At 50.6% G+C, this 14295-nt stretch overlaps 1 protein-coding gene across 1 annotated transcript in view; it reads right to left on the bottom strand.

Annotated features, from left to right (window-relative positions):
• Positions 1-14295, bottom strand: part of USP14 (ubiquitin specific peptidase 14) — a 57300-nt gene that overhangs the window by 14753 nt on the left and 28252 nt on the right. The window contains exons 10-12 of the mRNA XM_088469624.1: positions 12540-12654; positions 10790-10855; positions 9423-9515 (exon numbers count right to left, since the gene is read on the bottom strand). Coding sequence (XP_088325750.1) covers positions 9423-9515; positions 10790-10855; positions 12540-12654 — 274 coding nt within the window. The remainder of the gene's footprint in view (positions 1-9422; positions 9516-10789; positions 10856-12539; positions 12655-14295) is intronic.

The raw sequence follows: 14295 nt of genomic DNA, 5'->3' as shown, positions 1-14295 counted from the left end.
TCTTACCTCCAGTGGCCAGCGAGATCCATTTGTCCAGCTCTGGACCAAATAAAATATCGCCTGTGAAAGGAAGAGCTTCCACTGCTCTTTTTGACTCCGCATCCGCTTGCCAGGCACGAAGCCAAAGTGCCCGGCGAGCAGAGACCGCCGAAGCAGAAATCCTAGCGCCTACCTGGCCGATATCTCTGGAGGAGTCTCCTAAGTATACAGCAGACTCCTGAATATGTTCTGCCAAGGTAATCAGATCTGCCCGCGGAGTGCTGGATCTAAGACCCTCAGTCAATTGTTCCGCCCACTTTTCCACAGCCTTGTTGACCCAAGATCCTACCAAGGCCGGCCGGAGAAGTGCACCTGCGGCCGTATAAATGGATTTCAAAGTGGTTTCTAATCTCCGCTCTGAGGTTTCCTTCAATGTAGTAACTCCTGGAACAGGTAACGTGGTCTTCTTTGACAACCGAGAAACCGAAGAATCCACAGGTGGCGGGGTCTCCCACCTCTTCCTATTTTCCGCAGGAAATGGGTAAAGAGAGAAAAAGCGCTTAGGAATCTGGAATTTACGGTCCGGATTCTGCCAGGCTGCCGTCATCTGTTCGTCCAACTGGAGAGAAACAGGGAATGTGACGGCCATCTTCTGTGACCTGGCAAATAAGGAGTCTTCTAACGATTCTGGAGCTTCCTGGCCAGAAATCTTAAGAACTTCCCTTACCGCTAGAATGAGTGCGTCAATACCTTGCAATGCCTCAGGTTCTTGTGAGTAAGTCTCTACGTCTGATTCGTCCAGCATCTCCCCTTCCTCCTGAGACGAGTGATCCGCTGCCGAATCCTCATCCGACTGGAGAACCGCCGGAAGAGCCCTCTTTTTAGATGAGCGACTTACCGTAGCTTCAGGAGCTTTAGACGCAGAACCCATCGCTTGAGCAAGGCTATTCACCGAGCGGACTAAATTCTGAGCCCACGCTGGTTCTGCTAGAAAAGAAGGGTGAGATGTGCCAGGTAGATCTCTGGCAGACTCCCGTTCCCTACGGGAAGCGGCTAATTCAGAAGAAAGGTCCGCCATGACCCCGGCCAAACTATTTATGAAGGAGGGAGTGACAGACTGCGTGTTAGCACTGTCTGCTTCACACGTCTCGCACAGGGAAGACCCCTCGGAGCGAGCATGGGTAAATTTCTTCCTGCACTTAGTGCAGGCAAACAGCTTTTGTGATGCAGTTTTTTCTGCCCTGGATGTCATCATGTACTCACAGACAAGCACCACATACAATTCAGGAATGCAGAAGAAGTATAGGGAGAAGCAGAATTACAATAATAATGCTACTCAAGTATGGGAGCAGACAGAGCAATAAGGGAGGAGCAGAATTTCAATAATAATGCTACTCAAATTGCAGGCAGAGCAGTATAGGAGGAGCAGAATTTCAAGAATAATGCAACTCAGTAACAGGGGTAGACAGGCATATAAGGGAGGAGCAGTCAATAGGACCAGAAAGCAGTTAAAAACACCCTCTGTATTTACAGACCCCTGTAGAAGCTGTCCACTGCTCTCAGTTTTCTCCTCTCCCCCTCCGCTCAGTGCCTTCAGTGTCTCTGATGCGCCACTCCCGTTCAGAGCGCGCCAAACTAGTGGAGGAAGAGGAGGAGGGACCCATAAGCTCCTCCTCCTAATGGCCGCCGCTTTGTATGCGCGCGGCATACACTTATACAGTGGGGATCTCTGTGTCCCCGCACTGACAGCGGGGGCCAGCGGCACGACCGCCGCCAGTGATAACCGTGCCGGTGCCTTTTACACAAGCACCGGCACGCAGAGGTAGGAATGCTGCTCCGAGCCTACCTAACAGCCAGCGCCGGTGTTCTATCACAACACTAGCGTGGCACTGACAGCCGCGCGCTGTTACCAGACCCAGCCGTTATTTTCACCTCTCCTGCTAGTCAGGAGAGGTGTGCTACTCACCGGGCTGCTGCGGCCAGAGCGCTGGGCAGTGAGGGGAGAGCGGGGACCCGGACACAAGCCAGTGGTAGCTGTGGCGGGCCCCGCTGAGTCTGATGACTCCTTAACTGCCTAAAGCAGCCTCCCCTCCATAGGGTGACCGGACACAGGCTGCAGTAGCCGTGTGGTCCCCTCTCTGGCGGCTCCCACGATGCAGGCAGACTGTCACAGCTAACAGTCTGCCTGTCCTCTTGCTGATGACTCTTTGGTTCTTTTACATTTATATAAAAAATTAATATAAGGGCTGGAGACAGCCCCTGTGCACCGGCTCTACTCGGGCACATTCTAAAAACTGGGGTTGATGGGGCATAGAGGGGGAGGAGCCAGTCACACTTGTAGATTTTTAAAGTGCCAGGCTCAACTCAACCCACCGTCTATACCCCACTGTCATGAAGCTCCAGTGTCCCCTAGTGGATGAAGGAGAAATACAGATGTGTCCTCACTTGTCTGCAGTAGCGCCGAACCGCCCCTCTCAGCGCGCCTGGTCCCATGAAAATCTGCTAGCACCGGATGTCTTTATTGCCGAAAATGTATCTAACTCGCAATGCGATGTGACGAGAACGCACCAGGAGTCTGTGCTGATTCATTTGATATGTGACACCTATATGGAGGCTAGATGGCTAGATGAGTAAGGACACATCTGTAGTAACAGAAATAGATATCTATACTAACATAATAAAAACATTGTTTCTGTCTGTTCCAAGTTGGCGCAAAAATGACTAAAACCGGTTTTCATGAGAACAGAATCATTTTGTAGTGGAAACTTTTAGAAATAACCTGTTACATCTCGATCAGTCACGTTGAAAGCTGAGCAATAACAAAACCAAAATTTATTGACATCATCAATGCAAGAGATAGGTGTGGCACCATGCGTGTGGCTGGTAGGGGGTGAGGTGCTTTGGCCAATGTTCACTTGAATAAGATAGGCTACATAGCAGTCAGGGCACACAGTGACATTGGTGTGAGAAGGAGCTGCTGCAACCAGTCTGTATAGCGCTGCTGGTCACGTGGGCCACTCCTGTGGCTGGGCCCCTATACAAAGCATTACAACTAGAATACCTTAAATAAAATAAATGTTGGCAGAAGCAATTTCATCGTGGGCAATAGCTGGTACAGAATAAATTTACTTCACTGATATAAAAAGAAGTTGCAGGTTTCATCGACTGGACAATTCCATGGCAAAAAAGCTAGTATATCTGTTAATCCCACAAAGAGAACATGATTAAATAAAATTTAATATGGCAAAGTCCGTCACAATTCTTAAGATATGCAAAAACGTACCCCAGTATTTAATGCACTAACAAGAAAAGGGTAGGAGCTGCAAAGTGGTGCAAAACCAGATCTATTGTGTCTGATTGACTGGAAGTAACAAGCACCAATGTAAATGCTGATATTAGTCCAACAGAGCTGTGAGCACATTTCTCTCAAAGAAAAATATGAGATATGGTAAGAACTTACCCTTGTTATCTCTATTTCTACGAAGTCCATAGGGTTCCACAGGATACCTTGGGTATAGGTGTGACGTCAGTCGCAGGGCACCAAAGAGTTAAGCTTTCAGCCTCCCAGGATGCACTAGGTCCCCCTCCTATACCCCGCCCCCGGGCCAAGGCACCTCAGTTAGTTACCAAGCCATAGGCCGGAGGAGGAGAAGGAAGAGAGAGAACAAAGATCTGGACACATACAAGAATCACATTCTCACCAGAGGGAGACGGAAAACCGGTGACCAGAGCAAAGCCCATCTGCAGCACAGGTGCGACAGGGCGGGAGTCCTGTGGAACCCTATGGACTTCGTAGAAATAGAGATAACAAGGGTAAGTTCTTACCATATCTCATATTTTCTACTTCAGGGTCCATAGGGTATCCACAGGATACCTTGGGGATGTCCCAAAGCAGTATCCTTTAAGGGTGGGGACGCTCCTGTGCAGAAAGGAGAATCCGCCGCCCGAAGGAAGCATCCTGAGAGGCGAAGGTGTCAAACCTGTAGTACCTCACGAAGGTATGGACAGAAGACCACGTAGCAGCCTTGCAGATCTGAACTGCCGAGGCACCACGTCGAGCTGCCCACGAAGGACCCACAGACCTAGTGGAATGAGCCTTCAGAGAAGGAGGGACCGGTAGGCCTTCATGAAGATATGCTTCAGAAATAGCCATACGGATCCAGGCTGCCAAAGTTTGCTTTGAAGCAGGCCAACCCTTTTTACGGAAGCCATAGAGGACAAACAAAGCGTCCGACTTCCTAAACGAAGAAGTGCGGTCAACATAAGTCCTTAAGGCCCGCACAACATCCAAAGAGGCCTCACCCACGGAAAGACCCGGTGAGTTAAAGGCCGGAACAACTATTTCCTCGTTAACATGAACCTGGGAAACAACTTTGGGAAGAAACTCGGGCCGAGTGCGGAGTACTGCCCTGTTCCCATAAAAAACCAAGAAAGGGGGTCTACAAGAAAGAGCCCCTAACTCAGAAACACGTCTGGCCGAAGCAATGGCCAGAAGGAAAACAGTCTTAGCTGTTAGCCATTTAAGATCCACTGAGCCCAGTGGTTCAAACGGCGGTCCTTGGAGAGCCCTCAGGACCACAGCCAAATCCCAAGGCGCCACAGGTGGAACAAAGGGCGGCTGAATGCGGAGAACACCCTGCATAAAGGTGCGCACATCCGGGATTGTAGCAATCCTACGGTGAAACCAGACAGATAGGGCCGAAACCTGTACCTTCAAAGAAGCAAGGCGAAGCCCATGATCTAGTCCCGCTTGCAGGAAGGCGAGAATCCGAGACAGACGAAACTCCCGCGGTGCATAACCTCTCGGTCGACACCACTGGAAGAACGTATGCCACACGCGATGGTATATCCTCGCGGAAGACGGTTTCCGAGCTCGTAACATGGTACGCACCACAGAGCTGGAAAACCCCCGGGACCTCAGCATGGCCGTCTCAACAGCCACGCCGTCAAAGACAGCCGAGTCAGGTCCGGGTGAAGGCAAGGACCCCGAGACAGAAGGTCCGGTCGTAGCGGCAACCGCAGAGGACTGTCCACGGACAGACCCTGAAGGTCTGAGAACCAGTGCCGTCTGGGCCACGCGGGAGCTATCAACAGGAGCGTCCCTCCTTCCTGTTTGAATTTCCGGATTACCCGTGGAAGAAGGGAGACCGGAGGGAACAGGTATGCGAACCGGAACGTCCACCGGACGGACAGAGCATCCACCAGAGACGCCCCTTCGTCTCTTGTGCGAGACCCATACACCGGCAACTTGTTGTTGTGCCGGGACGCCATGAGGTCGATTTCTGGAAGACCCCACCTGTCCACCAGTAGTTGAAAAACGTCCGGGTGCAGGGACCATTCCCCCGGATGAACGTCCTGGCGACTTAGAAAGTCCGCCTCCCAATTGAGCACTCCCGGGATGAAGACCGCTGATATGGCCGGAAGATTGCGCTCCGCCCAAACCAGGATCCGAGAGACCTCTACGAGAGCCGCCCGACTGCGAGTTCCTCCTTGCCTGTTTATGTAGGCCACGGTGGTAGCGTTGTCCGACTGGACCTGCACCGGGCGACCCTGGAGAAACCGCTGTGCCTGCTGGAGAGCATTGAAGACCGCACGGAGTTCCAAGATATTTATTGGAAGCTCCGCTTCTGTCGGCGTCCACCTGCCCTGGAACAAGAGTGGACCCGAAACTGCTCCCCAGCCCCGAAGACTGGCGTCCGTTGTCAACAGGACCCAATTTGGAACCCAGAACGGACGTCCCTTGTTGAGGTGGGTCGTCTGTAACCACCACGCAAGGGACAGGCGAACCTCCTGGGTGAGCACAATCGTCTGGGACTTCAGAGACTGAGTCAGCCCGTTCCACTTGGACAGGATCAGGTGCTGCAGAGGTCTGGAGTGAAACTGGGCGTATTCCACCATGTCGAACACCGACACCATGGAGCCCAGTAACCTCATCGCCGAGTGTAAGGACACCCGGCGGCTGTGCAGGCAACTGCGCACCCTTGACTGTAAAGCAGAGATCTTGTCCTCCGTCACGAAGATCCTTTGCTATCCCGAGTCCAATAAGGCTCCAAGATGCAGAATCCTCCGAGACGGGATTAGAGTGGACTTCTGCCAGTTGATTAGCCAGCCGTGCCGTTGCAGCAGTGCAATGGTCAGGTCCAAGTGGCGTAACAGGAGCTCTGGAGATCCTGCCACCAATAACAGGTCGTCCAAATACGGTAACATGCGGACTCCCTGCAGCCGCAGAGAAGCCGCCATGACCGCCATCACCTTGGTGAAAACACGTGGTGCTGTTGCCAGGCCAAAAGGTAACGCCCGAAACTGGAAGTGGTCGCTGCGGATTGCAAACCTGAGGAACTGTTGATGGCGCAAAAGAATAGGGACATGCAGGTAAGCGTCCTGTATGTCCAATGACACCAAGTAGTCCCCAGGTTCCAGCGCCAGAATGATGGACCGTAGGGTCTCCATCCGAAACTTCGGGACCCGCAAAGACTTGTTGAGTGCTTTGAGGTTGAGAATCGGACGATATGACCCATTGGGTTTCTGTACCAAAAATAGATTTGAATAGAAACCCTGGCCCCTCTGGGAGAATGGAACAGGCACTATAACTCCAGCCTGGAGCATAGTGTGCAATACCTTCCGCAGCTCCGTAGCCTTGTTCCGGTCTGATGGGAGACCCGTGGTGAAGAAGCGAACCGGGGGTCTGTGCCAGAAGGAGAGGGCGTATCCGTGGGAAACCACCTCCAGAACCCAAGTGTCTGTCGTAGTGGTCGACCAACACTGGGCGAACTGTAGCAGGCGGCCTCCCACCCTGGGATCCCCCAAAGGGAGGCCCGGACCGTCAGGCCGCAGGCTTGTCATCTGGCTTGGGGGCCGGACGTCTGGTACTCCATGCCTGCTTCCGGGGCTTGACCGATTTCTTAGGGCCAGCCTGTCGAGGAAACGACTGTGGTTTGGGCCTGCCCTGGGCCCCAGATGACCGAAAGGACGATGGTCCCGAACCAGAAGGAGCAGCGGCCGACGGGAGACAAGCAGATTTGGCTGCCGCCAGCGTGGCCACAATCTTATCCAGATCCGGACCGAAGAGAACTTCTCCGGTAAACGGCAACGCTTCCAGACCTTTCTTGGAATCTGCGTCCGCCTTCCAGGATCGCAGCCACAAGGTGCGACGAGCAGCTACCGCTGCTGAAGAAATTCTAGACACCAGAGTACTAATGTTTAGAGCCGCCTCTTTGATGTAGGTGGCCGAATCACGGAGATTGCCAATCAACTCCGCCTGTTCGGCCGGACAGTCGGATTCAAAAGAAGCCTCTAATGAATCCGCCCAGCACTCCATCGCTCTGGCAACCCAGCAAATGGCCATAGCCGGCCGTGCTGCCCCCCCTGCAAGGGAATAAGCGGACTTCAGGCAGATTTCTACCTTGCGGTCCGTAGCATCCTTAAGGGAGGACATGGATGGCATCGGCAATGTGGCACTACGGACAAGACGGGTCACGTGAGAATCCACCTGTGGAGGGGATTCCCACTTAGCAAAATAAGTATCCGCGAACGGATAAGCCACCGCCAGGCGTCTCTGCGGCTGGTATCTTTTGCCAGGTTGTTTCCACGCCTCCTCTAAATGGTCCACCAACTGACCCGAAAGAGGAAAGACTGTGGCATCGCCCTTCACATCTTTGAAAAAGGCATACTTAGATTTAGCCGCTGGGGGAACTTCGTCCTCAATCACCAAGGCTGTGCGGACCGCCCGAATAAGTCCAGGAATATATACTTTGGACTTAGCATCAGCGTCCTTAGTATGGAGAGGTTCCTGATCGTAAGGATCCAGAATCTCCCCATCATCAGACGTCCCTTCGTCATCCTCATAAGGAGCGGACAGAGACGCCACCGGCCTTTTATGAGGCCGCATCACAGACTCCCCTTGCAACACATCCGACAAGTGCTGTACAGAACTCGTCAGGGAGTTAACCCACGCTGGCTCCTGAGAACCCGGGAGCGGGGAAATAGGGAGACTGTGGGGTACCACCAATTGTCGTGGGAACCCCTGCACGGGTGACGACACCACAGACTGCTGGGACAAACCCATCGGAGTAAACGCGGGCTGCGGAGCTAACTGGCCCACTAAAGCTGTTAACGCCTGAGCGAAACAAGCCCAGGGCGGCTCCTGTACCGGTGCTGTAACCGTAATAGGCCGCGCCATGGACAAACACTGCCGGCAAAGGCCCTCCGCGCTACCCTCCCCCTCCGCTAACGGTACTTTGCACGTGGTACACTGTAGCCGGAGGGGAAAATCACTTTCAGACATGATGGCACCACGTATGTGACCTCTCTCACCAATTAAGTATTAAATAGGCGAGAGACCACCCTGCAGCACCGCACCGCAAGGGCTTTAGCAGAAGAACAGGGACAGTAATAAAGCTGACAGTTTAGAGAAGAAAAGTTACAGGCAGCGCTAGCACAGTCACATACAATGCAGAGAAATAACAATTCCTGCACTAACAGCGCTGATTACTCAACTACACAGACACAGGGCCTGGTAGGACACAGAGCTGCATACACAGACCTGAGCCACAGCGGAGGAGAGGTATGCGGGGGGACCCAGACCACGATGCTTCCGTCCAGCGCTTCCAGCAGCGTTCACCATGCGTTCTGGAGAAGATGGCCGCCGAGGAGCAGAGAGGAGGCTGGCCTGGGGGAGGAGCGCTGCCACAGGACCAGTCGGCAGCATGCAGAGAGGGCTGTGTGCAGCGGGGGAGGCGCCGGCTGTGAGACAGGGAAGGCGCGCTCCCCTGGCATGCATTTAACCCCTGGGACGCCGCAGCGCTACCGCTCTGCTGCGGTCCGCTGTCCCAGGGGGTAGTGGAAGCGCAGGTTGGTCGCCTGGCTCCACGCTGCAGCCAGTCCCCAGGGAGCCCCCTGCCTGGGGACTTAGGACCATGTGATCAGCGGGGACCCGCCGCGGGACCCCGCTGCTTACCTCTGTCCCCCTTGAATCCGGCCATGGTCCGGAGCATCTGGGGTCACCGCTAGCTGTGACCCCAGACGCCCACCAGCATCCCCGGATCAGTACCGGCGTTCTGGTACCGGCGGGGTGTAGGGAAGACAGCATGGACGTCAGGACTGACTGTCCATGCTGTTCATCCAGATGTGCAGCCACAGCTGCATGAAGAAAAAGCTTCAGGGGCTCTTCTAGCCCCCACTCCAACAGGTGCACCCGACTCCGGCCGGGCACCAAACTAAACTGGGGTGCCTTGGCCCGGGGGCGGGGTATAGGAGGGGGACCTAGTGCATCCTGGGAGGCTGAAAGCTTAACTCTTTGGTGCCCTGCGACTGACGTCACACCTATACCCAAGGTATCCTGTGGATACCCTATGGACCCTGAAGTAGAAATTGTGGTGCTCAATATTTATAAATAGACAGAATCACTTTCTGCACATACAACAGTGGTGGAAAAAAACTCAAACCTTAAGAACTTTGGCATTCACAGACTCCTTCTCTTTATAAAAGAATCGGACCATCTGGATAGTCAGGTAGGCAGGTAAACGACTTATCCTGGACTGAGAAGAGGACACAAATAGCACGTGTTACACATTATAAATACACGTGTTACACATTATAAATGCATTTCTAGTAATAGAGGTAAAGGCTTCAAAATGCCAGAATTTTTTCTTTTTTAAATTTCAAAATAAAATCAGTTGTGTCAAAGACGGAGGCAATTCATTGCTACATCTATGAGTACTTGGTGATACTCAATAGTTTAGATGTGAGAGTTTGTGCACCACACAAGACAATATGATAAAGTTCATGTTGTAATCAAACAGCCACTTTCAGGAAGTATAAGTCATCAATAACAGTGTTCTCCCCAGAATTTTTCCCCAGCTGGGTGGCATCCAAAAGTAGCCGGGTGGGGGCCTTTGCAATTATGCGCGCACCAGGAAATGGGGTATCTCCCTTACCAATCCAGCCCGACAGGTCTCAGGCTGCTCCCCCACTGGCTTTCAGTGCCCATTATGCAGTGCCCCCTGTAGTTTTCCCCTTTATGCATTGCCCCCTGTAGTTTAACTTTGCCCTTATGCATTGCCCCCTGGCTGAAGTAGTGCCCCCAGGCTTAAATAGTGTCCCTTATGCAGCGCCCCCATGTTTAATAATGTCCCTTATGCAGTGCCCCCAGACTGGTCCTGGCCCCAGCCCAGTACTTACCTTTACTTGCTGGCTGCTCCCGCTGCCTCGCGCTGACTGGATCTAACTAGATCCAGCAGGCACACGGGGCAGGCCCCTCACATCACGGGTGACGACATGACGTCACCCGCGCAGTGCATCACTGGGAACGCTGGCCTCTGAAGCGATCGGAGGCTTTTTTAGCCTCCGGTCACTTCAGAGGCCAGCGTTCCACAGCGGGCAAAAGTGCCAGGTGGCAGGCTGTTTCTGCCAGGCGATGCGCCCGCAGAAAACAGCCTGGGGATAACACTGAATAACACAAGACACATTGATTAATGCATACACCCATACAATTTAAACAGGGTAAACTATATATGCATATTTATTAAATGCCAAGCATGCTGCAAACAAGTGTCAATCTCAAAAACCAGTAAACATTTCCACATCATACACTCAGCTGATGCAACAAAATGCTGAGATGCAGACCAGAGTGTGCTAGAAGCACCAGGGCAGAGAGAGACATCACAGGCAGGAAAGGGAACTGCACAGGTTATGAAAGGTGCAGGGTGCTAGAATGAACATGACATACGGTACTGTACAACTGACTAATATGGTTTTCTCTGACACACACAATCTTTTTAGAAAGGTGAATATAAGGCTTACACATACTTACAGTTTTGATATATAAAGCATTTCTTTGTAATGAAGGTGAATGTTTGGTTATTTCTTCTTGAAGGCGCTGAGAAAATAACAAGCTGGTGTTAAAACCTAAACAGTTACCATAAAAACTCACACTCATCCATTATTTTAGATTATGTTCAGTGTCATTTTTCACAGTTTACAGTAACTAAAGAAAATCTAAAGAAAAAAGTTGAATTGTCCCTATACATTGACAATACTGGTTAGAAACCTGCTGCATTGGGCTCCCACATCACCTTGTTCGATGGTGATGACTGTAAACTTAGTAAACCATTTTCTAGCTAGTAGCCTATGAAGGTGGAGTGACACTTGGTGCCGCTGCAGTGGCGTGGGAGGGTGGATGCAATGACACATGAATGTGGGCTGGAATGGCAAGGGAGGGGCTGGAGTGACACATGGAGGAGCTGAAGTGTATATTATGAGAATCTTGGCTTTTTCAATGTATTCTATGTGGATGTGGTTTTTAAAACATTTTATGTGGCCCTGGCTTTTTATGTGGTTTCGGCACGCGAATGCTATCGGCTCTTTAGCTTGACTGCAGATATTTTTGGGCTCTTTGCCTCTGACTAGTTGGCCACCACTACACTAAGAGATTTGAATTAAGTTGAAGACATTTTAAGAGATTTACTGTTTCATTTCTTAAAGGGTCAGCTATGTAGATTATACTGTTCTTATTTAACAGCCAATAGTAAAAGAGCTGTAGTTTCTTTTTGTTGTGATAACTAATCCCCTTATCTACAATTGTTACCAGAACAATCAACACCTTTATAGATCAGATGTATGCTGCACAGGGGGGAAAAGGCATATATCCACTGCAACCTTTTTTTTAGTTTTTGAGGCTGGCACCAGTGAGTCTTAAGCTAGGTATACCAGATATCAGATGATCTGGCCGATAATTGCGTACCAAATAGTGTTTATCTGATCTGCCGAGTGATCAGCGCAGCATGTACCTAGCTTTATTTGTACAGCATAAAGCTTTCTCTCTTTAAATTTCAAAGGAATAATGATCTGGCAGTGAGGGCAGGCAATGTACCCTTAGTCCCCATATATCATCAACCAACACAACAGCCAGTTAGTTAATTTTTGCTCATATCAGGCAAGAAGAAAAAAAGAAAACCTATATTAAAGCAGCAATCACACATATGGGGAATTCAATTCTCTTTATACGGGGGATGTAGCTCCCAGGTAAAGTGCTCAGAACTAATCAACTGCACGACTAGCGGATTTCTGCTCGCACCCTCATGAGGTGTTAGCAGAATCCATGCTAGCTAGTGCCTCATGGCTAGTCGCGGTGTTACAGTGTGCAGTAACAGCATTGCACCTGGCACGGGAGATGCAGTTTACGTCAACTAAGCTCCGGACAAGCTGCATCTCCCGGCTTAAGTGCCTGGTGCGATGCAGTCAACTGAAAAGCTCCATGCACTTAACCCGGGAGATACATCCCCGCGAAGAGAATAGAATTCCCCCCATAGTTCATGTTTCTTTAAATAGCAAGTTAAGTATGTTTTAAGAATGCATTTGATAGTCATGTTCTTCACTTTTCTGCTACATATCTCTTTTTCAGTACCCCTCTGGATGGGAAACAAACATGGCTACCACAGGCTCTCAGCATGTCATGTGATGGCAGAAGGGAGAGAAGTAAATGGAGGAGGGTGTTGCAAGTACAAGAGACAGGTGGTACCTGTGTGCAGCCAAAAGTAGATAATAAAAAAAGCTATACTTACTAGTTTGAGGCCTGTGAAGAGATATTTCACTTCTTGGTTAATAAAGCAGCTGAGCTGGAGCTGGTTTTCTTTGCTTTTCGTTACTTCTTCCTCTTCAGATTCAGTACATTTCATGCTTAGTTTATCATTAAGAAAAGCACTGTGAAAATGTGTATGACAGCTAAAAAGTGTTGGCGTTCATATAGTCAGAAATGCAGGCAATGCACTAACATGCAATTTTTAAACGAGATAACCGTGAGCAGTCACAGAATGTTTTCCACATATTGGCTTGACCCAAGAGATGCACGCAATGTCGATGTCGGACACAGTGGAGCAACATTTTGCTACTATGTATGCGCCAAAGCCGCACTGCACACGTGCAATGATTGGTTAGCGACGGCATTTGCAGAAAGGAATTATTCGCAAAGTGACATGTGGTCTGCGTTTGGGGGAGGTAACGAGGGGTGCCTAAAAAAGCACAGGCATGTTGGGACTGTTTTCTGGGCATGCCCTAGTGAGTCTCTACCAAATTTGTACACAGCTAGAGGGGGCCCAGGCATCTTAGGTGAGACGCTCTTTCTGAGACAGGCATGCTCAGATGCTTGATGTGCTACCAATGTTTCTGATGTTTTCACTTTTGTACGTAAGTGGCGCAAGTGAGACGCCGACAGTGGACGCCTCTGTGCACAAGATGGCAGCTGAGCCATCAGCATATTTTTGCAAGACCGCCATGTACGGGGATTGCAGCAGTGACGCGTGCATCTCTGAATAAGGTCAGTTTTTGGATCCACGGACAATCATCCAACGACTGCACCTACCGAAGGGGAAGAATATTCCCTCCATGAAAGACGTTCTCCTCAGCAGGTGTAAGGACAGCATCATTCATCCATGGCTGACCCTTGCCGACGTTCTGGCCTGTGAATGCCAGACCTGTGATGTAAAGTTCCGTTTTAAAGTCTACCACCCACAGCTACAGTTTTCAGAAGATATTTTTTCCAAGTGAAAGGGAGATTAAGGGGCCTATGTATCTAAGCTTGATGAGAGATAAAATTGTGTGGGAAAAAGTATTAACCAATCAGCTCCTAACGGTAATTTTTCAAACACAGCCTATAAAATGTAAGTTAGAAGCTGATTGGTTGGTGATTTATATCTCACAATTTTATCTCTTACCAAGCTTTGATACATAGGTCCCTAGGATGCTTAGAACCATCACTGGTGAATATCAAGCATGGTGGGTGTACCTGAAGTAATAAATTAAACTCCTAAACAGGCACAATAATTGAAAACTGTGCCTTGGTAGAGTACCAGTGTGTAATTGCTGACACATGCTTTAGATATCAGACATAAAAATAAGGAATCGGTATGAAATACAGATGGCCGAATAGCCGCAGGTTCATATACAGACGCCGGAAGCCCGAAGGGAGGATATCCTGACAGTCGCTGGTAAGTACTCTAACCCTCCCCTCCCCTAGGGGTGCCCAACCCTAAGTCCGCCCCCAGTGGTGACTAAACTGAACCTCCCCCCCTTCCCGCATCCTAAACCTAACCCTCCCGGGGGAGTGCCCAATTCTAAGCTCCCCCCCTGGGGGGGGGGCCTAACCCTAAATTCCCCCCCCCCCCTCCCTCCACGGCAACAAGCAAACTACCCCCGGCTTACCTAGTTCGGGATGCCAGGCGTCGGCATTTCGGCGTGGGGCTAAAGATAGGCGTCGCCATTTCAATGCCTATCTTTAGTCTCGGGTCGGCCTTCCACATATAGCACATGGTACTAAAGAAA

The sequence above is a fragment of the Taudactylus pleione genome, unplaced genomic scaffold, assembly GCF_031769625.1.
Source record: "Taudactylus pleione unplaced genomic scaffold, aTauple2 ptg000093l, whole genome shotgun sequence".
Classification (NCBI taxonomy): domain Eukaryota; kingdom Metazoa; phylum Chordata; class Amphibia; order Anura; family Myobatrachidae; genus Taudactylus; species Taudactylus pleione.
Note: the sequence above shows the minus strand (reverse complement) of the source record. Positions and strands in the feature narration are given on the sequence as shown.